We start from the raw sequence: 23,992 nt of genomic DNA on the forward strand, positions 1-23,992 counted from the left end.
TCTCTGACGTCACCCACATATGACGTCTCGCCCATCCATTGGACTGATAACACACATGATTCAGGTCACGCTGGAGACGTTCCCAAAGCTTTCTCCAGCACAGCGTCTTGTTTCTTCAAGAAACTATGGTTACATACATAACCTGAGATGTTTTTCTACATTTTTTGACAAAATGTGCTATATAGTAGTAGCAAGATGTTCACAATAAAAACGGATACAAATATTTATGTAGCATTAATTTATTTTTTAATAATTAAATTATATCATTAAACTGTGGCTATATATACTTTTTCTGCAATGTACCTGAAACAGGAAAGATCTTTCTTGCACACCATCCTACTTTGACATGCAAATCATTCTCCTGAGTTAGTTTTGCATTGTTTTTATCTTTTTTTTCCTTCTGTAGAGAGGACAGAGGAGTGGAGGAAAGCTGTGCCCAGTTACACTCAGTCCAGTGGTGGAGGCAGAGCAGGTGGCAGTGGGACACTAGAAGTCCACACCTGGAGCTCTTTAGCCAGAGATGAAAGCCTGGAGCCACTGCCGTACAACTGGGAAATGGCCTACACAGAGACGGGCATGGTCTACTTCATAGAGTAAGTATGCATTTCTCAATGTCAAGGAAGGATCCTCGGAAGCCAGAATTTCGAGGATGCTACGTCATTGACATCCATCGAAGGACTGTTCCAATGTCGAGGATCCTCGGAATTTCAACCAAGGTCTGAGTTCTTCGTTCGAAAAATATCCCATACACAGGAAAGGATGCATAAGTTTAGCTTTCGCGCTCTTTGCGCTCTCAAATCACCCACAATCCTATGCGCAGTCCTATTTCAAAAATTAAAAAATGTTGAACATTCGCTCAGTCGAAGCACTAACGGTTTTTATTTGCGTTACCGAACATTTGTTATAACTGTAGTAAATATAATTAAAGTTTAACGTTTAAATGCCAGTTCAAATTACTACAATCTTGATATTGTAAATTATAAAAATACAAATTACGTTATTGATGGCTAACTGAACCGGACCTGTCATTTAACAATTGTTATTTTGGTTGCGTCACCGGCATTTCTTTTATAAATAACTAGTTAAGTTGTCTTAAGTAAGTACCATTCATAGCGTTATTCAACCGGACCTTTTCACTGACGTAATGATGCAATGACGTGCACTTGCTAGCCTGTTCCATTTACGTGTTCTCCGAATGCTAAAGAGGAGCCACGCTTAGCCTCTGAAGGAAGTGACTTGGAAGGACCAGTCCTGCCAAGGAAATATCCTTGACATTGACAAATGCTCAGTGTGTGTGTCCGTCAGAAGAGAGATTTAGACTTTACTAACTGCACGAATTCTGCTGCTGTACTCATATATTTTGAGTCACCTTCTGGTTTATGGCACCGTTCATAAATAATAAGGTTTGTTCATAGCTTTGGGAATATGGATGTTTTTAGAGAGAAGAGTGCATTTCATATAAAAAGGTGAAGATGTGCAGTTATTTTAAAGATCTCATTGCAATTTCCGTTATTACATGTGCATAATCAAACTTGTTGCATCATATTCAGATACAAGATACTTTTTATGTTTAATCATGCACATGGACATATTTCCTCATGAGATTAGAGAGCTTTATACATTTGAACCGAATATATGCCTTGATGTGTTGATGATTTTTTTATTATTGTCACATTGTTTAACGCCATTTGATTTGACACATAGCACAGTGTTGTTTTTGTGTTTATTATTGTTTTTACACCACTTAATGTCATGCTGGGTTTGAGGCACTATTCACAATACCACAGGATATTGTTTTGTTTGTTTTTGTATATTGTTTTGCATTTATTGCCACTGTAGTATTCCTGCGGAGTGTTTTCATTTTTTATTGCTTGAGGTTCTTAAAGTAATATTTTGATGCAGTAGCTGTATGCAAGGACATTATATGCAAATTGCATATTTATACAAAGTTTTTATTTACTGGCTTTAAATTTGCTCCCCAATTTTCCCTTTCATAGGCAGTAGTATTTGTTAGCAGGCAACGCATTTTCCCCTCCATAGCACTGCCATGTGATTCTATTCAGGTCAAATCTCAAACTCCATCAACATAGTATTCCAGTTTCTATTTTCTCAAACGGCATGCTTTATCACTTTCTCTCCCCGTCTTGCTGATATCTGATGTTTTTCTCGCTCTGAAAAAGTGTTGCTTTTAAAAATCAAGAGCAGAGCTGTCAGAACGAAAGAATAAATATAGCTCGCAGTGTGGCCTAGATGCTCTTTAAAAAAAACAGAATCAAAGTTCTGTTTGTGTGTGTACATTTGGGGTCACAGTCATTAATATTTTAGTGCTTCCAAAATTTTCCAGTTTTTAATTAGACTCATGACTACAGGCCATTGATTATCTTACCCTCTTTGACCTGCCAAATCTTTATAATAACTTTCTTTGATGCATTAAATTAGCATTAATAAGTGGTTCTCCAACTGAGGTCAATGCAATATCAAAAATAGAACAAAATAATAAAACAATTGACAAAAAGCAATAACAATGAATTAATCAACTAATGAATCAGTTTTTGATAATGAATTAACGTGTTCAGTCCAACTGCTTGCAATAAGTCAGTTCATTAAGGTTCATCAGCTGAAAGAAGCAGTCTAGTTTATTTTAATGAAAGAAGAACAAAACAGTCTAGCACAATGATGGTAGCTCGGGGTGTTATGTAGCCCACAATTTTAATTTTAGTCTTGTGAAATAATACTAGTCTAAATACAGGTCTGGCATCTAATGCATTTTCTTTTTTGTTTTATAGCCACAACACAAAGTCGACTACATGGTTGGACCCGCGTCTGGTCAAAAAAGCCAAGCCCCCTGAAAAGTGTGAGGATGGAGGTGAATCATTGCATATACATTAGTGCTGGGCAGTATGACCAAAAATGCATATCATGTATTTTTCAAAATTAGACCGGTTTACCGATATGTGACAGTATATATATTTTTTTTTTTGATGCATGACTGGGTGCAAACCACATTTTTACTGATTGGGAGAATAAATAGGCTACTGCAGTAGATTGATTAAAAAGAATGCCTATTTTGACTGTTATGAGTGAATATTGTAGAAAAAGTCACTCTCATTTATAATCGCGACATCGTCTGATGAAATCAACACCCATGTACAGTAAATGCATGTTGATCGGCTATGCAGTGGTTTTGGCTATATTACCTTTTTGTCTCATGCAGCACACTGCCTGCATCTGAGTAACAGTTTTTAGTGCATAATATTAACAGACGGGCTATGCTCATATTTATAATTCCAAACAATCAGTAAGCATCAGGTGCTTGGAAACGCGGTTTTGAACTCATTTATTGACGAGTCGCCTGCGTTACAGCCAGCTGAAAGCGATGCTTCTCTACCGCTCACTGCACAGAACAGACACCGAGAGAGACGACACAGTGCCATGACAGTCAGACTTCGCACTCACTGGGCAGCACTGGCGACATCTTCCAACTGAATCATAGCTAAGGTTTATCCAAAAGTTACTAGGTTTGTAAGTATATATATTCTAAATCTAGCACTGATGTTGCGCTCGTGTGCATGAGGTGCGGGAGCTGATGGCAGCGGGCGGTAGATATGTGTGGTGGTCAGTGGATATTGTGGACAAGTTCTTATGTGTCATCACGTTCTACTAGTTCTACAGCTTCACTTTAGGAACTTTAGCTTCACTCTTAGTAACACATAAAGCTGTGTCCTCGCCACAGTGCAACAGTGAAAAGAGACCCCTCTCAAATGCGTTCGGAACATTATTTAAACAACACCTCTATTGCGGTATTTAAAAAAATTTATATCATATGGAAAATAAACACAGGTATTCGGTATGAACTGGTATACTGCCCAGCACTGATATACATATTTATACATGAAGCTGTAAACATTTATGACAGCTACATGCATATGCAAATAGAAGTTCAATTGCAATCAGATGTGTGTACCCTTCACATTCACACGCTGGCACACATAGCAGAGGGCAGGATTGCATAACCTTATCTGAATGCATTCACTTTCTCTTGTCTTTTTACTCTGTAATATACACATGGGAACACATGATGTCTAACAAAATGTAGCTGTTCTCTTAAGGGAGTTATAAAGTCCTGTGCTATATGCTCACTGGTGCACAATACTATTCTGTTTGTGTGTGTGTGTGTGTGTGTGTGTGTGTGTGTGAAGCTCTCTGTTGCGTGAACAGCACTTTTTTTCTCCTCATTAGTTCATTTGGGCATAATGTACGTCCAGCAGAGGGGATACACACTCACACACACAACGGTTTACACTGCCTGTTTATTTGACTATTTTGTAAGCATGCCATCTTTTGCACTGTTATATAAATTTAAATGTATTTGTTTTTAGATTAATATCAAGAAAAATAATAGGTGTATGAAAAAACAGAAAAGTTTCAGAGATATTTAATTAAAAAAATTTTTTTTAAATTTAATTTTAATTTATTTATAGAAATCTTATGATACATTATTAAACACTGGCTTGTTTTGCATATTAGGAAAGCATTATAAAATATGTAGTTTATTAAAAATGTAAAGCACATCTTAAATACCCTTTCCATAAAAAAATACTTTTATTAAGAATATATGATATATAATATATTTAAAGCAGAATTAAGTCAGAAAAATGTTATTCTATTTGGTCAAATTAATGTTATAAAAAATATAATTTATTAAACATTATCGTAATATCATGCTGCAAAAAACATACAAATGAAATAATTTAATTCAAAATTAAATACTTTCCCTTCTTAGATGTTAAGAAGTGCTCATTTATTTATTCATTTGTATATTTAGATTTATTTACATAATTTTTTCAAAGTCCATGTATTATGTTTCATGTTTTTTGCACGAACAAAGCTGTCATAATGTAATTTATAACCATTTTACATCAACTCGCATATCCTTAAATTAACCAGGCTGCTAAAGTACCTACAATATTTATTTATGTAAATATTTCAGCTTTGTTATGATTGGCTAACTTTTGGCAAAGGGCAAAGTATATTTACATTTTAAAAATCAAAGAGAATTGATGGTTCTTTGTGATATGACCCCATTAAAATGTTGCATGCTGTTGTTAATGATGATGCAGAGAGCCATATACAGTATGTGTGTGTGTGTGTGTGGCATTTAAACACATTGCTTTTGTTCCTTCATCATCAGAACTTCCATATGGTTGGGAGGAGATTGATGACCCGCAGTACGGCACATACTATGTTGAGTAAGTGTTATCATATGATACAATTAGTTTTTAATACATATTAAATTATAGGCTAGCAATATACTTTAGAACTTTCTCTTGTCATCCTCAGTCACATAAATCAGAGAACCCAGTTCGAGAATCCAGTTTTAGAGGCCAAGAGGAAACTCGGTTTGGACACTGCAGGCGCAATTCAGACCCAACAGAGGGCAGCACCTCCTCCAGGTACAAACCCGAACCTCCCTAACTATGAATTTAAACTAAATTTATGATTGTTTAGAGGGAACAGCAAAGACACTCAGCATGTTAGAGTTTCCCGACAGCAGCCCGGAGACAAACACACGGGCTCCTCGCTGGGTGAATGATTGTGTGTGGGGGAAAGTGGGACAGAAAAGATAAGATTAAAGAACGGTGAGTCATCTGCCATTCTCAATATGAATGGATGAATTAAAGATTCTTCCATTACACTGGTTACATTATAAATGTGTTTGAGAGTGAAAATCCAGAGGAAAAGAAGAGTGCTGTTTTAGGGTGGATGGATGAGAGAATAAATGTTATAGAGATTGCTTTGCAGCACATCACAGCCTGCATTAACATAAAAGAGAACATTAGCATCCATCATGCATTCACATTGCCTCTCTTTGATCGGTCCATCTCTAAAACATGGCTTTACTTCTTCACATTCATTCCAAATTTCTGGAAACAATGACTGCTGTATGAAGGCCAGTAAATCCATATCTACAGATGTGAACTTTAGTTAGAGATGTCAGGACCACTGGTGTCTGAGGGCTTTGACTGGATGGAGACCATCCGAACAGACCCTCTATTCAGTCATTAGGGGTTGAAGAAAGAACAAGGAGAAAAAACTTTTTTTTTCTGCTTTACTGAGATGCACATTTATCATGTCAGGAGTGAGACCACAAGAAGTTTCATTGCTTTGGATATAAAAACTGCAAAAGTGGCATCTACAGATACACAATGCTAGAGCTTTCGCAGAAATATGTTTACAAGTGTGATTTTAGTGGATGGATGAACTCAGGCCCTCACATTCAGAACTTATGTAGGACATTCCAATTTTTTTTACAGTTTCTAAATATTAATATTATTTAATCAGTGTACTGATTACTGTTAAAAAGGTTTGGGTTAGTAAGTTTTTTTTATTAATATGTTTATTCAGCAAGGACTATAAATGGATTAAAAATGAGAGTAAAATGAATTTGACAAATCTAAGAATCCTAAAAAAAAATGTATAATGGTTTCCACAAAAATATTAAGCAGCACAACTTTTTTCAAACTTGATGATGATGAATATAATGTTTCTTGAGCAAATTAGCATATTACAATGAAATTATTGTAAAATAATAATAAAGTTGCAATAGTATTTCGCAATATTGCTGTTTTTTCAGTATTTTTACTGTAAGCATAAAGTACTTATTTCAAAAACTTTAGCTATGCTTACTGAGCCAAATGTTTTGAAAAGTAGATTAATGAAAATGTATATAATTTTTATTTTATATAACATATTACATTATTATATTAGTATTTAGAATATATATATATATATATATTTATATATATATATATATATATATATATATATATATATATATATATATATATATATATATATCAATCATTGTTGTATATACTGTAGATATTTTTACATAATAATAATATTTAGATGGTATTAATATAATGATAGAGGCAACAAATCAACAAAATTCATGTAATGATGAAACAAATCACTAACGAATGGTTGCAGTTACAATAGGTGGCACTAATCAACAACAAACATTTCTTCTGATTTGGGGACATGACATGCATGGTATTTTTGCACATTCTATGTTGTTTAGCAGTTTTGAAGATTCCTCTTACTTTGAGTCTTGCTTACACAATAATAAAAAAAACTGTTCACCATCATTAGTCTTTTGTCTTTAGTCTTTGTCCTGTCAAAATGGCAAAATCAATGTTTTGACATGCCTTCCTGCCTGTAACGGAGAGATACAGAGCTGCCATTACTGCACATGCAATCACAGCACACAAGCTTCTTTTAGCTCAGTGTGATTCTTCTTTTATTGTTCGGCGATACAATAACTCATTAAAACAGTGTGATCCCTACAGTCTTATAGACTTTGATGATTTGTGATGAACTCTGAGAGTATAGTATTCCACTTTTTCAGCTCTCTTGACAGGAAGTACAAAAATGTGAGTCAGAGCAGCTATGGGCTTAAAACATAAACAGTTCCCCTGAAAAGTTTCACTTACAGCAGTGGATCATTAGCTGACAAACTCCACACCCAATGCAGAGTTTCTGAAGGTTGTCTAATATTGAGGATGTGAGTGTTATCACTCCCTCAGCCCTTCTGGGAACCCACAGGATAGCAGTATATTAGATGAGTATGTGAGGTTGAACTGCTGGCGATAAATGTTCTCGTCTATGCAGTCAGAGAGAGAGAGAGAGAGTTGTTAATGGTTTTGTTTACTACTGTATGCCAGATATTTGGATTGATTCCCAGTTTTTAATTGTCTGTCTGTCTTTATAATCTTTATAATTTATAATCTGACAATATCTGTCTGTCAGTCTATATATCTGTCTATCTATTTTCTGTCTGTCTATCTATCTGTCTCTCTGTCTGTTCGTCTGAGAGGACTGTCTGTCTGTCTGTCTGTCTGTCCATCCGTCCGCTCGTCCGTCCGTCCGTCCGTCCGTCAGAGGTTATAGGTGTTTCACTTTTATGCAATCCTGTTTTGCATAATTTCCCCCTTTTGCAAAATTTTTTTTATGCTCTTTAAAATTGTGAGCCACATCACGGAAAGACAAATTACTAATTTCATGCATTTCCTCATTTTTTTACTCAAATTGTAGTTAACATTGACTGCATTTATAAAGCTCAATTTGAAGATTTAATGATCTTTTTATTAATGTTAAAAGTTTATCAATAACTGCAAGCCAACATGTTGTCCCAAACAACCATTAAACTTAATTTTAGTATACATTTGCAACCCTGTTACCCATTTTTAAAATGTTTTTTCTTTTATTTATTTTTTAATTGTAATTTTTTTCATGCTATTATAAATAAATCTATTCAAATAACCAAATATTTTAAGATACAGCATGTAGTCTCACATGTCCTACATTTTAGTTACAGCAAACTTCATATAAAAATTAATAATAATAAAAAAAAAACCTTGGTTAATGTTCAAAATTTTTCCAAATCCTCTTTTCTCTGTCCATGTGTTCAAAAAGTGTGTTTCAGACCATTTTTGTGTTACTCTATTTTGTATCATATTAATGGAAAGTATCCCATATTGTGGTTAATGATATTAGGACAGTCTGTATTTGTGACTTCACACATTATTGATGGATCTGTCATACACTTTGAAAACATGTTTATCAGCAACCATTTCATGCGGTGCAGTTGATGCTTGTATATACTATTCGTCTACTGTATCAATGTCTAGTTGTTTTCAGTTTTGTCTTGTGAAGTCATCACAGATGTTGTCTGTCTGTGTCTTAATCTTCTTCTGTCTCTGTAGGTGGAGCGGCTGGTACGCCCGGATTCACACGGGACCCAACCCAGCTGAAGGGGGAGCTGTATCACACGGCTCTCAGGAAGAGCCAGCAGGGCTTTGGTTTCACCATCATTGGTGGAGACCGACCCGATGAGTTCCTGCAGGTGAAGAACGTTCTTGCTGATGGCCCGGCCGCACAGGACAAAAAGATGGCCTCTGGTTAGTGATGTCTAGTTATCCACAATTCACATTATGAATGATTAGGAAGTCAACCTAAGAATGACTTAATTATAGTTGTCTCCTCACACTAAACTGAGATAGGAGAAGTAGGTTAAAAAATACAATAATGGCTTTATTTACTGATTTATTTTTAGTTGGTTTTTATTTTTATATATTCAGTTTTCATTTTAATTTTAGTTCATTTTTTTGTAATTTTATGTAATTTTCATTGTGTAATATTTTACTAATTTTAATTATACTCTTTACGTTTTGTTTAAATTATTTTTTATTTAGTTTTCGATTAATTTTTTTTTTTTCATTTTGCAATTTCATCTTGCTTATATGCAAATGCAAGCGAACACGGTTCTGGTGCGACACGTGACCAATCGCTGTGAGCAGCCTTGTGCCGGTGTTCTGATGATTCTGCGTTTCCCGTAAAGGATGTCACAAACCAAATAACAGAAATGCCACTCACCTCTTTAATCACTGAGGACATTGCTTCCAATGATGCGCACTCCACAGATTTGCCACGCTGCATCGTGTCTTTAACTGCCGAACACGTTTCCCATGACTGTATGCGCACTCGCGCCTTTGATAACTGTGCACGTCGTTTTATCTGACTGTGCATGTACCAGCAGCGCGCAGCATCTGCCACCACTAAATTACATTATACCGTATTTTTTGGACTATAAGTCACACCTGAGTATAAGTCGCATCAGTCCAAAAATACGTCATGATGAGGAAAAAAACATATATAAGTCGCACCAGACTATAAGTTGCATTTATTTAGACCCAAGAACCAAGAGAAAACATTACCGTCTACAGCCGCGAGAGGGCACTTTCTGTTAGTTCATTTCTCTTGGTTCATGTCAAATTAATTTTGATAAATAAGTCGCACCTGACTATAAGTCGCAGGACCAGCCAAACTATGAAAAAAGTGTGATTTATAGTCTGGAAAATACGGTATTTGTTTCATATTGTCATTAATATACATACTGACTTCAGTTTGGACCACTAAATAAATAGACAGCTATTTTTATGTAAGTATGAGGATTAGATTATTTAGTATATAGGTCATCTCTAGATTGATAAACAAAGTGATAGAAAATAGAAAAGTATTTTCTTAATAGTTGTTTAATGATTTTAATGGAACCAGAATCGGAACCGGAACAGTTAGGCAGAACCAGAACCGGAAAATTTAAAACAATTCCCAACCTTAATAATGACACAATTTTGGATTTTGTGTAAACTGTTCCTTTCATCTAGTATCTTTAAAAAGCATAAAGGGATTAGAAAAGTTGTTCTTTCATGATGATGACTTTTTACTCACTCTCATCTTTTCAAAACTCTCTGTTATCTCAACCAAGGTGATGTTATTGTGGAAATCAACGGCACGCTTGTCTTGGGCAAGACTCATGCAGATGTGGTTCACATGTTCCAGTGCATCCCAATCAATCAGTATGTGGACATGGTCCTCTGTCATGGATACTCGCTCCCCCCTGATGTGGACGCTGACAGCGAGGACCTTCCACCTCCACCTCCACCCCCGACCGGAGAGATCGTAACCGCCATACCCCTCATCAACGGACAGCCACTGCTGGTCAAAGGTGACGCCCTTCACGGCTCCTCCCAAGAGCTTCACTACGTAACCACAGATGCCAGTGGACGGCCAGTGATCGCTGCACTTCCAGGAGGTGCCAATGACAGGCCCGAGACTGGGATGCTACAGCCGGAGCTGGTGAGCGTGCCAATCATGAAGGGACCTGGAGGATTTGGCTTTGCCATTGCAGATTGTCCGCTAGGGCAGAAGGTGAAAATGATCCTGGATGAGCAGTGGTGCCGAGGCCTGCTGAAAGGAGATGTGATAAAGGAGATTAACAGGCAGAATGTGCAAACACTGAGCCACACGCAGGTGGTGGATATACTGAAAGACCTCCCTGTGCACAGCGAGGTGAATCTGTTGGTGTTGAGAGGAGGTAAGAGAGCAGAATGGTGTATGGAACATTGCAGCATCTGATGATTTAGGCCATAAACATATTCTATACAAGCAGAAAAAGCTGAAAGTTTACAATAATTGTCACTATGGTGGCAGAAATCATAGGAATCCTTTGCATTCATGTTTATATATATATATATATATATATATATATATATATATATATATATATATATATATATATATATATATATATATGTATATATGTATGTATGTATATGTATATGTATATGTATATATATATATATATATATATATATATATATATATATATATACAATACTGAATGCAGTGGAAGTCCCTTTGAATAAGAATGTCTGTAAATGTTCTTGTGCAGAGTATGATTTGGGCCTTTAGAATTGAATATATAGCCATAGTAGGCATATTTTTACCAATGTTTCAGATGGCCTGGGTGTCCTTCAAGGAAAGTTTTTGTGTGTGTGTGTGTTTTTAAATGAAAAATAATTAATGTTACCCCATTCTTTGAGATTTAATTACGGCAATTAAAGTATTCTGGTCTTTTCAGCAAGGAATTATACAAAGGCTATTTTCCCTTTGTCTCCCTTTTTTTATGTCAAATTCACAGCAGGTGAGAAATCAGTTGCATTATTTTTCTCTAGTTCATAATTTTACATTTTAGCCACACTTGTTCTCCTCTCCTCCACTCTCACCAATCATTGTTAAGGTGTGTTTCTCTCCCTGAGGACAATGTTATGTAAGAATGATGAACCATTGCATCTTTTGCACCCACTCTGTGGGGTGTTTGGGAAATGAATTTAAATCACAAGGGATTTTCAGGATGTGTCTGCAAAGAATTCTGTAAGAATATAGTGTCTGCAGAGTGAGAGTAGGAGGGGGAAAGGGGGGAAAAGGGAGAGAAAGAGAGAAAGATAATGCTTTAAATAGTTCTATTACCCTTCAAAGGCTGAATGAGTTTTGTCATTTATTGTTTAGACATTAAATTCAGTGGAATCACACCAATCAAGATAAAGACAGAGAAAAAACTAAGGGAATGAATAAATGGTGTGGCTTCCGAATTGACAGATGGAGTGTCATTTCTGATGTCTTTCTCCCTGGAGGATTCATAATTTTCTCATGTACATTTATTCTATCCATCTTTAATGGCTCCTAGATGACATGTGTCATGATTAAGTCAGGAAACGCCCCACTTTGAAGCACTTGAATGATGCTTCCTCTTAGAGTAGCTTTTTAGTTAGATGGATGAGAATTAATAATGTAGCATTGAAACAATGTATTCACATTCCTTTTTCATGTTGGAGAGGCAACAACCATGAAACACTGTAATTATAATAAAGCTAGAAACTTTCTATCCCAGTAACTTGTTCCTGTTTTTTTGTTCCTGTCTGTTGAGTCCCTGTTCCCCTGTTTTTTTCCTCCTTCAGTGTTACTTATGTCTCTCATTTGCCTTTTCTCTTTTTCTAGGTCAGACATCGCCGGTGAAGAGTTTAAGACCTGTGAGTATGAGAACAGATTTCAGAGGTGATAATGACCTTGTAGAACTGAGGAAATGGCTGAATATTTCATTTTGTGCTGATGAAATTTCTACTCAGTTATTGTTCATACTTGAAACAAGCCCCTTTCTGTTAATACTAAAGTTTAGTCGCTAATAAATCCCACACAATTTGTTCTGAATCATGTGGCATGTACTACTTTCTAAGTGATAGGACGTCCAATTTTCTCTTGAGAATGATGCAACAGGAAAAAACTATCCCAGAATACTATCAGAATATCATTGAGACTTACAGTATGAGCTAACTCTGGCCCGTAAACAACAACCTGGCAACCACGCTAGTATCATGTTGGTTAGTTTTGTATGGACACCACTCACAATTCCTACAATAAATGTAAAAGTATAGTTAAAAAAATATAATGCTTTCAAATACCAGTAACTCGGGGGAAAACAGCAACAACATGAATTGTATGAGCATGTTGAGCTTTATTTTCCAATGGGTTTACTGACAGACTTGAAATATTTCATTGCAACAATTTTTCAGTATCACTTATGACACAGAAGATTTATTGCATATGAATTATGGGAATTTTCCTGTTAACCAGAAGGCCTTATCCAGTATTTCTGCTGATATAGTTAATCTGTCTGTAGACACTTCCTTTTATTATGTCAGAAGATATCCCTAGAGAGCAGTTTAAATGCTGCTTTTTATCTGTGTGCACTCTGCGGGTCACTTTGTGAAGTTTTATTAAAAACACAATTGAATCCAACAGAGAGCGGGGTTGAGTGCCAGCACTGAGACTCTGGACCGTTGCCATGACACCATGGTTCCCCAGGCCTTGACCTATCATTCAAAGACACTGCCATGTAGCTCTCCAAAACAGGACGCTTCGCTCCACTACAGAAAACCCAAAGCCTTGCAGGAAAGCATAGGTGAGTCCAGTGGCGGGGCCAGAGCCTGACATCTGATTGGCCTCCCCCGGTGCCACCCTAAAACTGACTATGCTACTTTTTCATTTTTTTTGTTTAATTGTACTGAAAGTAATAAAAGTGTACCCCCCCCATATTTGTTTCATGTTCAAATTATAATACATGAGAAAATGGCCAACTAGAGACACTAAAATAAGAGTCTTGTTCTTGCAAATATAACACAATTAGTTTGTGTGTAAAACTTTGAATGAGATTTATTATTTATGAAAAGTTATTGAATGGCTCTAGGAGACTTTGAATATAGTTTGTATTGGACCATTTTTTGGTACTTTTTTCCTTTCGATCTTTACAATCCTATTATTTCCTATTATTGCATGGAAAAGAGCTGCTGCTTAATATCAGCATTTGAGAATCATGGGAAAAATATCATATGGTTTTCAAATGACGTATTTGTGAGAACTATGCTTTTAATGTATGATCTGAATGCAGAGAGATAGAAAAGGCCATATGCATGGTTGATGAAAAACTGGTGCTTTTATTTATTTTATTTTGTGTGTGTGTGATTAATTGATGGGTGTGATTTATTCCACATTCTCAAATTAATTTATTGTATTTCCATGTCTATTTGTATGCAGTGCCACACTATAAAGAGTTGGACGTGTTCATCAAGAGAGAACAGGAGACAGGCTTTGGCTTTCGTGTGCTTGGAGGAGAAGGCACTGAACATCCAGTGAGTCCCCCATACTTCTGTAATCATATTACTGGATATTTATATTCGCGGACTCTATATATGTGATTTATTAGCAGATCGACTTTCTGTCTTAGTTCTAAAACAAGCTATCTGTCTAATTTCATTAGGTCTACATTGGTGCCATCATTCCCCAGGGGGCGGCAGAGAAGGAAGGCCGGCTGAGGGCTGGAGATGAGCTAGTTGGCATCGATGGCATCATTGTAAAGGGGAAATCTCACAAGCAAGTTCTGGATCTGATGACTAATGCAGCACGCAATGGACAAGTGCTGCTTTCAGTGCGCAGGAAGGTCGTTTTCAAAGGCGAGCACTGCTGACTGACAGGCCTTACACATAAAACCAGCACTGAAGTGTAATTAACTGTCTGAAAAGCTTTCATTAAAGGTCAGTCTGTGTAATCTTCTGCTCTATAGATGCCCTGGAGGATGCTGGGAGTGGAGCGCTGACCCTTGTGAATGGCTCACCTCGGCTTCCACGTATCCAGGTGCCAAGCGTCAAGGACCAGGGGTCGTTTGACATCACGCTCCATCGTAAAGATAATGAGGGCTTTGGCTTTGTCATTCTCACATCGAAGAGCAAACCGCCACCTGGAGGTAGGAGCGGATGCATTAAAGCACCAGCTAGCATCACTCGAAGAGAACAAACAAATCTCCAAAATGTATTATCAAAATACACATTGGGTCTCATTCATGAAACACGAGCAGAACGAATTTTTGTGTAAATCGCGTGTAAAGTGGTTTTGGCATAAATTTTCGGATTCATTAAAACGTTCGTATTTTCCTAATGTTAGTTGGTACGAAATAAATCTACACCTGCTCCCAGCCACGCGTAAATAGTGCGTTTAACGTCTGAACGTTTTGCTCATTAATACGGCTGCATTTTTATTCACCTTAATCGGGTACATATTTATACAGCATTTTGAAAAAAATATTATATATATTAATTACATACGGTTTTTCTTTTAACTTTTATTATGAGAGCCAGTAATAGGATCTGTGATATGCTGACAAACTTTCTTTTTTAGGACCTGATACGCCACTAGTACGCTTGAAATTAAAATGTGACGTTTTGAATGAACTTCTGATAATAAAACTTCAATTTCTGCAGCTGAGAAATGTTTCTTTTTCAGTCACTTTTGAGAAGACATGTTGAAATCCTTCATTTGGTGTCATAATATGATGCTCATATATAGTTGTCAGTCGGATTTAATAGGCGGGATTTATGGTAATTGAGAGTGAGCGTGCACGCGCGTCCCATTTACGACTGATTGAAATTAGTTTAAAACACACACACATTTCACCATCACATCTGGCGTTCACAAAGTTTTCGTGAATCAGGAGAAGAGTTTTCGGGAAGTTCGCTTTACGCATAAATCACTCAGATATTTACTCGTATATTTACGAATGTTTCATGAATGAGACCAATTCAGTTTTGTAATAAATGGGTTTATATAAATGAGTTTAATAAAAAATATTTAATTTAATATTTTCATTATAAAAATATAATATAATATATAATAAAAAAATCCATAATAATCCAAATAATTTTGGACCAATTATTTATTCAAAAGTCTTAAATGAATCATTAATTGGACTAGAATTGTTTGTATTGCAGCTTGCACAGTTCTTTGAGCAGCTTGCATCATCAGCGTTGCATTTGTTTTTGTTTTTTTAGATTTTTTAGATGTTAAAAATATAGCAGTTTAAATTTAAAAATACCTTTAGACTTCACCTCCCGCCTCCACTCCATCCAGCAGTTTTTTAGTTTTGCACAAAATCATTATTGTTACATTTCTTATGATTCATTCATTATGGTGAAAAATACAACACAAGCTGTTCCAATTCTGCTAAGTGATTTGCCTATGTGTGTGTTTCAGTGATTCCTCATAAGATCGGTCGAATAATCGAGGGCAGTCCGACTGACCGCTGTGGATTGCTGAATGTGGGTGACCGGATATCTGCTGTGAACAGCCAGTCCATTGTGGAGCTCTCCCACAATGATATTGTTCAGCTTATCAAAGACGCAGGGAGCTCTGTCACACTCACCGTGGTTCCTGAGGACGGTGAGTGAGATAATGAAATGTAACATAAATACTGCTGCAGAACATATTTGTGCTTTTTAATAACTGTACCTCATGCTTTGATTTGTCAATAACCACAGTGAAGTGTAATATCAATTATGCATGCATAATTAAATTGACTGCTTTATAAAGGGCACTTAGACCAATTATTAGCCTATTTCAACTACAAAACATGAATATACAAAGTTCATTTATATCTATAACAAAATAGCATTAATTGGCACAGGTTTTTGGTGTTCGCAGTCTAGAGCCCTGTTTCAGATGTGTTGGGAATGCAGTTTAATTTTGTCTTTAAAACTTGATGTGTATCATTTCATATGACAATCTGTTTTGATTTGCTGTTTAGAGTACAAAGGCCCCCCATCAGGAGCCAGTTCAGCCAAACAAAGTCCCGCACCGCAGCACAAGATTCTCCAGTCCATTCAGGATGAGAGGTGCAGTCCACTATTATAGATTTCAATGTACTCATTTCCTCTGTATACACCTACAGCCATACAATTATCTAATCACTTATGGAGGCTTTAATCCACAGTTCTGGTTTATAATATGTGTGACTTGTGCACAGATATAATTTGGATATGGATGAGATCAGGGATGAGCTTGCACGGATGGAGTATAAAGCTCTTCCAATGAGTGAACAGGGAACGCTGTGTGTCGCCAACTCCAAACAGGCAAGAGTCAAACTGTTCCTAAACTGTATCTAAAGACTGCACATCTAGGGTAATATGATTGAAAAAGCAATTCAAAAATGTTTAAATGCTGCATGGAAAATAGTGACATTATACTGAGTGACATTTAGCCAAGGCTAAAAACTAGAGTAGAAAATCAGAATCACATTCACTGTCAGTTAGTCCAAGGTTTAAATGTTATTTTAAATAGTAATAATAGTTCACAATTTGAAATTGTATTTTTGATTAAATAAATGCAACCTACGTAGTTAAGCATAGGAGACTTATTTAAAAAAATGACCTAAAACTTTTTAACGCTACTGTATATATGTATTTTCTACCTAGGGCTGTATTCCAGTAGAGTTGGAGCGTGGACCTCGTGGTTTTGGCTTCAGTCTGAGAGGAGGAACGGAGTATAATATGGGCCTCTACATCCTGCGGCTGGCTGAGGACGGCCCAGCTCTACAGGACGGCAGGATACACGTCAGTACAGCACACCACTCCTTAATAACTTGAGCGTTGCGGATGGAATCTGCTGACTTTTTCCGTCTTCTGCAGTGATTTTGGGGAAACATCTGCAGAGTGCATTTAACTGTGATAAAAAGGTTGAAGCTGAATACCTTTTTATACTGAAAATATTTCAGTCTAGGATGTCTTGAGATGCTGTTTTCAGTTCTTTAAAGTCCTACAGCAAAAGTCAGCTCAACTTTATTTATATAGTGCTTTACGCAATGCAGATTGTGCCACATCAGCTATATAGTGTTAAACAGGAAACACCTGTGCTGAGATAGCAAGATCAGAACAGAAAACAGTCCGTTTATTAATGATTCAGTGATTTCATCGTCCAGCACAGTTCTCTTTCAATAGTGTCTGTGCAGTCAAGTGACAGAACCTTTTCATGGGTTTGATCCCAGGAGATGTATGTAAAAAATGCATAGCTTGAACGCAGTGCAATGCGCTTTGGATAAAAGTACTGGCCAGAAGAATTATTTGTAAATGTTAATTGACTTTCAAGGCCATATCAATCTTATAAAGTGAAATGGGGTTTTAGTGGCTGATGCTGATATATCAAAAACAAGATGTTTTGGTCTTTAAATAAAATCATAATCTCTTATGGCCCGAATGATAAAACACATAAATGACCTTATGCCTGTATGTGCAGGTCGGAGATCAGGTAGTGGAGATCAATGGAGAGCAGACGCAAGGCATCAGTCACACTAGAGCCATTGAGCTGATCCAAGCTGGAGGAAACAGAGTGCTACTGTTACTGCGACCGCAAGCGCTCTTACCAGAGAACAGTGAGTTATGACACACAAGCACATGATGATGCTGCGCTATAAGACTACATGGGTTGCTTGCTAACTTCAGCTTTCTTTCTTTCTTTCTTTCTTTCTTTCTTCTGTGCAGGTTGTGTAAGCTCCTCTGCGGTGTGTTATTACCCCCAGGAGTATCATCACTAACAGCCTCTTTTCCTCTAGGTTTTTTATTCTTTGGTAATGGGACTTTCACTACACCTTCTTAGCTCCTTAATTGCTCATCTTGTCTCTGCTTTATTGTGTCAGATTGCAGATCTGTTGAATATGTTCATGCTCTTTGCAGTCACAGCACAAGGGAAAATGGTTTTTTACTCAAAAACAAACAAAACTAAAAATATAACATATAATTTTTATGCTTATATGATATATAATATTATTTTATATATTGTAATATATATTTAGATTTTAATTTTTCAAATTTATTTAAAATTATTACAACCATCCGAGGGTGTGTTTGCGATACTCAACTGCTTAACTTGCATAGTATGAAGAAATCAACTATTAGTCACGTCCGTTTCCTGAAATGAAGCATGTCATGCAGGTGGTAGAGTAATAACTTATTTTAATTAATCCATTTGAGATTGAATTAAAGCCAAATTTTTGGCTGTAAATGATGCGCATGGGATATGAGGGCGTATTGACATAAAACACAAGAAAAAAGCAAGAAACTATGCTTTTAACCACAGGTCAAGAGCTGTTCTTCCAACCACACAAGTTTACGATGCTGTTTGTTATGTTCGTTGGAACTATGGTTACGGAAAACCATAGTTGACCTACAGTGCATTTGGGAAACACTCTAGCAATGCTCTAACAATCACTAAGAACACTTTACCAATCACTTACAACCACCTATAACACACTATCAGTGCTTTAGCAACCACCCAAAATACTCAGGGCCCTAGCAACCACCGAGAACAATCTAGCAATGCCTTAGCAACTTCTCAACACTCTAGTACTGTGGATATTAGAGCAGGCAAACACCACCCGAAAATAATTGGTTACCATGGTCATTTTTTTGGTAAAAGGCCTCAATTAGTAACAGAATTTTAACTCTAGGCAGTGTATCCAATGACAATCTTTTCGCCCTTAGGTTCTGCTGGAAATGTTATCCTTCCTGATCCGTCGAGATCCAACACTTCCAACATTCCTCTCAGTGCTCCTCTCCTTCATCCGTCATCCACCTCAGCGAAGAAGGAAACTTCAGACCTGACAAGCTCCGTTGCCCGTTCTCGCCGCTCCTTGGATCTGGCCTGTGAGGATCCTCGCTCTAAAGACGGCAAGAGGGAGAAACGTGCCAAACCGCAAAACACCAGCTCTTCCAGAGTCCCGCAGCAACGGCGCATCAAGAGTCGGTCCGCAGAGAATCTCCTTGATCTCGGAGATACAGAGAAATCCAAAAGCCCATCCAAAGCCAAAGACAAAGCTCACAGCCACAAAGAAAATCTACAGCAAAGCGCTCGAGACTCACACAGGAACAGAAAGACCACCAAACATAGTCGCTCAGTCAGTCCCCAGAAGTCAAAGCGTGAAGGACCGGAAGCGGTAACTGGCGAAGCGCAGGGACGGAAAGAGGACCGCCACGTGAAAGGGATGCCAAGCGTGGACCAGAGACAAAGTGATGCTGAACGGAGGAAAAAACAGGAATCTAGAGGAAGGAAGCGCAATGAGAACCGAGAAGGAGAGGAGAGGTGGAAGGCTGAGAGAAAAGTAAGAAGCAAAGGAGCGGATGAAGCAGCTGATCCAAAAGGAGAAACTGAGCTCAAAAGCACCCAAAAGAAGAAAAAACAGAGAGATAGAGACATCCGAAATGAAAACACCCACATAGAGGAGACAAGAGAGGGAGACAAGAAGAGCAAACACTCAAAGGATAAGGGAGATCAAAAGGAAGAAAACAGGAAGGACATGATTAAAGACAAGACTGAAAGAAAAGGAAATGAGAGTACAGACAGGAACGACGACATTGTCACCACAGATGCAGCTCCAGGCACCACCAGGGCGAGTCTAGTCCTTGACCACCCTGGACCCTTGAGCGACGGCCTCTGGAAGATCCCTAGTTTTGCTCGTATCCTCACGCATGAGGAAGCAATGCGAGATGTTTGTGAATAGTTTGGCGATCCTTGGGAATAGAAGGTTTAAAACCAGAAACGTGCAACTACGTGAATGTAAACGCTTTAAGCTAAGATTTCACACAGTTCATCATGGATTGCAAGTACGCTACATGATCAGCATTTCAGCACTATCATGGGAATTAGCACAAATTTATTAGATGAGCAAGTTAATTAAAATGTTGAGATGTTTATAGCTAGCTAGCTACCTAACATTCAGTGCATAGGCAAATCATTCACAAGTACTTTCCAAGAGGATGTTTTTGGACTTCCACCTCGTTTTTCTCCCGGTGGTCTCCCAACAAGTCGCTGACCAGGCTTACACCTGCTTCGCTTCAGAGCGCATCATGTGAACCATATTAATGTCCTTTTCTTTGGACAGTGGTCAGCATGAGCTTTTTATTCCAATTATTCAAAAATGTTTGTAATAAGCAGTCTCATAAACAGACTAATTCGACATGATGTTTCATCTAAACTGCTTTATGGAGATCTTATGGAGCTTAATCGTCTTGGACAAGCAATTTCTGAAGCTTTGTGGTCAAATGCATGGAGCTCCATTTTGTCCGGACAGACTCGTTTAAACTTGCTTTATGCCAGCTGACATTAAACAACATGAGGACTCTCTCGTCATCACAATGCAATCCTTCCTTATGCAACTTAAGGGATCATGCCCCACCAATCACCAAAACGACAATGAAAGTTTTTGTTTCTATTATAAAGGCACGTTCTTACCCCAAAGAATCATTTTTTCCCGCGCATGCAAAGTAGAACACACAAACTCCTTGTTTTGTTGCATGCCTTTTAGACCCATGCAGTTTGACTCTAATGTTTTCGAATGGTGTAAATAAGGACTGTCTTGAAGATTGGCGGCTTTACCAGGGACTTTTCAGACTGTTCTCTCACATTCCCATGTCTTTGATTCCCTGATCTCCAAATATTATAAATGCAAATGACCAGAAACTTGTGCTTTATTTCTACCAAGAACATGATCAAATGTTTATTTATTGAAATATGTATATGAATAGATAACATGTAGCTCTAACAGATGTGACAGTGATTTCGGTGTAGAGATCCAGGCTAAGCTAAGCACCGTGGTAGGTTTACCTTGTAGCAACCGTTTTGTCACAAAACAAATGATACATGTAAATGTATTTTTTAAATATTCTATGAAATCAGATTTAATATGGTAAATATTTATTTTATTTTTCCTGGACATGCATGTCCAGTCTACTCCAGACAAAGGCAAGCAGTGCAAACAATTCAGCCTCTCAGTTATGAGGCTAGACTGTACTTTACAGCAGTCAAGCTTCGATTTATGACCATAAGAAGCCAATGCACATGGATGCACATCATGAAGGTTGTCAAGGGGTCATATTTGATCTCAGATTTAAAATATAATATTTAGCATTAAAGTTCACCCAAAAATGAATATTTTTACTCACCTTCAGCCAGGCCATTCAGAATGAATGGGTGCCATCATAATGAGACTCCGGACAGACGATTAAAACATAATAATCCACAAGTAATCCAAATGGCTTAAGTACATCAATTATTGGCTTTGTGAAGCAAAAAGCTGCGTGTTTGTAATGAACGAATCCATCATAAAGGCATTTTAATTTAAAACCATCACTTCTGGACAAAATACTGACATATTTGTTTCTCATGGTTTTGGCTTGAAAACTGTGCTTGATCTTTGAATCTTTCTCTTCTGATATACTCAAGACAACTTTTTCACTGGAGACAACAATATCATGGATCGAGGACTTGTATTTTAACCAGAAGTGGCAGTTTGAAGTTAAAACATCTTAATGATGGATTTGTTTCTTACAAACACAGCTTTCACTGTACGTTGATGAACTGAAGTCATGTGGATTACTTGTGGATTATTGTGATGTTTTCAGCAGCTGTTTGGACTCTCATTCTGATGGCACCCATTCACTGCAAAGGATCTATTGGTGAGCAAGTGATGTAATGCTAAATTTGTCCAAATCTGTTCTGATGAAACAAACCCGTGCCTGGGGGGTACATCTTTAGCAAATCTTCATTTTTAGGTGGACTGTTCCTTTAAGAGAATAAGGTCTGATTTATTATTATTAATTTTAATATTATGACATTATTTTTATTGACATTTAAGCACATTTACTCTTCAAACTCACATTACTGTAACTTAAATATATAAAATATATAAATATATAAAAAACAATCTACATCATGGTACTTTTTAACTTATTACGTATTAAAATACGTAACTTAAACGTATTAAAATAATATATTTAATATTAAAATAAATGTATATTTTATATTGCATTATTATAATGAGAATATAATAAATATAACTGCAGTAAAAGGGGGGAACATGTGCTTAAATTCATGCAACAAATCATAAAAATCCTAAGAATAGACTTAATTAGGCTTCATTGTCCTTATGCAAATTTTTTATTTTGGAGGTGAAATATGATCCAGACAAGTTTCTGTGAGATTCACCCTAATGTGCAAAGATTTGCTGTCTTTAAATACACACAACAAAGCAGGGAAAAATGATCCCTCCTAAGAACAGGAATGTTGCGGGTATAATGTCTCTTATCACACCATCTATTTGATTCGTTCAATGCCTGCTTGCATCACATGGTCAGCTGTGGGAGGTTTCTGAAAGGGCTTATTTACTGGGGTTTTGAGGTCTGAAATGTGGCCAAAATAAACGTGTAAGGTGTGAATTCATAGGAAGTAATATAATCTATAAATACCAAAGGACTGGCGGCCATCCCATATGCTGTGTGAAGTGATTATGACCTCAGGGTTTGGATATGTAACTAACAGCTGTGACACAGCTTTGATATAAATGATGAGAACGCAAACTAATCACAAAGACAAGATTATTGTTTACCATAAGTTGTGGCGGTGTTACATTGTGTTTTGTCTTCGAAAACTGTTTAAATTCGACTAAATGTGAAGAAATGTTAGCATCTGCTGTACATACGTAACTCATCTTCATTGTTCATATTTAAAAGTGAGGCCTAGAATCACCTCATATTAGACTAAATACATATGGGCTTACTATAACGTGGTCTGATCGATGTAAATGTTTAAATAGTGTACAGCACCTTTATAAAAAATAGCTGAGTGGCCTCTCAGAAGAAGGAATAAAAATATGTATATTTGTTCTGTTATTTTTCTAAGTAATTATTTAAGTATGGCGGGGAAATATTAACAGTCAGAGCACAGAAAATAAAATCATATCCTGGTGTTCTGGTCATGTAATGTTTTATGCAAAATCAAATAAAATCTATGTAAAATAAAATGATCTTTTAATGATAAGGGTCTCCTGAACAATCCGCTTTTTCCTTAAAGAAAAAAAATATATATATATCTTGTCACATATCGCTTCAGAATTAATGATGTTATCAAAATATGTGAATTATTCCTTAATTGCTATGTCATTTCTGTATTTAACATCACCTCGGTTTAATTTATGTTTTAATTAAGATCGCTTTCTGCAGAGTTTTGCAGAGGAACAGGCAGTGTGACAGAAACTGACGCATACAGATAAGAGCAATGTTCAACTAATTTTATTATTTTAAGATGACTGTGACCTTATTATCTCATCTCAAGCTGTCAACAGAAAGTCTTATCCTGGCCTTTCACGCCTACGGCATTGTCTAGAATAGATAATAAAACCTATGGCTTGTCACAAAGAACAAATTGTAGACTACTTTAAATG

General features: G+C 36.8%; 1 protein-coding gene across 2 annotated transcripts in view; it reads left to right on the forward strand.

The window, feature by feature from the left end:
• Positions 1–21,234, forward strand: part of LOC113050301 (membrane-associated guanylate kinase, WW and PDZ domain-containing protein 3-like) — a 94,308-nt gene extending 73,074 nt beyond the window's left edge. Inside the window, exons 5-22 of one of the 2 annotated variants that reach the window (XM_026213129.1) lie at positions 407–593; positions 2,787–2,866; positions 5,192–5,249; positions 5,341–5,453; positions 8,766–8,960; positions 10,328–10,936; positions 12,400–12,431; positions 13,201–13,360; positions 13,993–14,087; positions 14,216–14,408; positions 14,519–14,698; positions 15,982–16,167; positions 16,532–16,619; positions 16,751–16,856; positions 17,199–17,336; positions 18,016–18,151; positions 18,261–18,346; positions 19,260–19,392. In XM_026213129.1, coding sequence (XP_026068914.1) covers positions 407–593; positions 2,787–2,866; positions 5,192–5,249; positions 5,341–5,453; positions 8,766–8,960; positions 10,328–10,936; positions 12,400–12,431; positions 13,201–13,360; positions 13,993–14,087; positions 14,216–14,408; positions 14,519–14,698; positions 15,982–16,167; positions 16,532–16,619; positions 16,751–16,856; positions 17,199–17,336; positions 18,016–18,151; positions 18,261–18,313 — 2,609 coding nt within the window. In that variant the 3' untranslated portion in view covers positions 18,314–18,346; positions 19,260–19,392. Of the gene's footprint in view, positions 1–406; positions 594–2,786; positions 2,867–5,191; positions 5,250–5,340; positions 5,454–8,765; positions 8,961–10,327; positions 10,937–12,399; positions 12,432–13,200; positions 13,361–13,992; positions 14,088–14,215; positions 14,409–14,518; positions 14,699–15,981; positions 16,168–16,531; positions 16,620–16,750; positions 16,857–17,198; positions 17,337–18,015; positions 18,152–18,260; positions 18,347–19,259 lie in introns of both variants that reach the window. The other variant, XM_026213128.1, reaches the window with a different exon arrangement.
• Positions 21,235–23,992: the final 2,758 nt, after the last annotated feature.

Source organism: Carassius auratus, chromosome 31 (genome assembly GCF_003368295.1).
Source record: "Carassius auratus strain Wakin chromosome 31, ASM336829v1, whole genome shotgun sequence".
Taxonomy (NCBI): domain Eukaryota; kingdom Metazoa; phylum Chordata; class Actinopteri; order Cypriniformes; family Cyprinidae; genus Carassius; species Carassius auratus.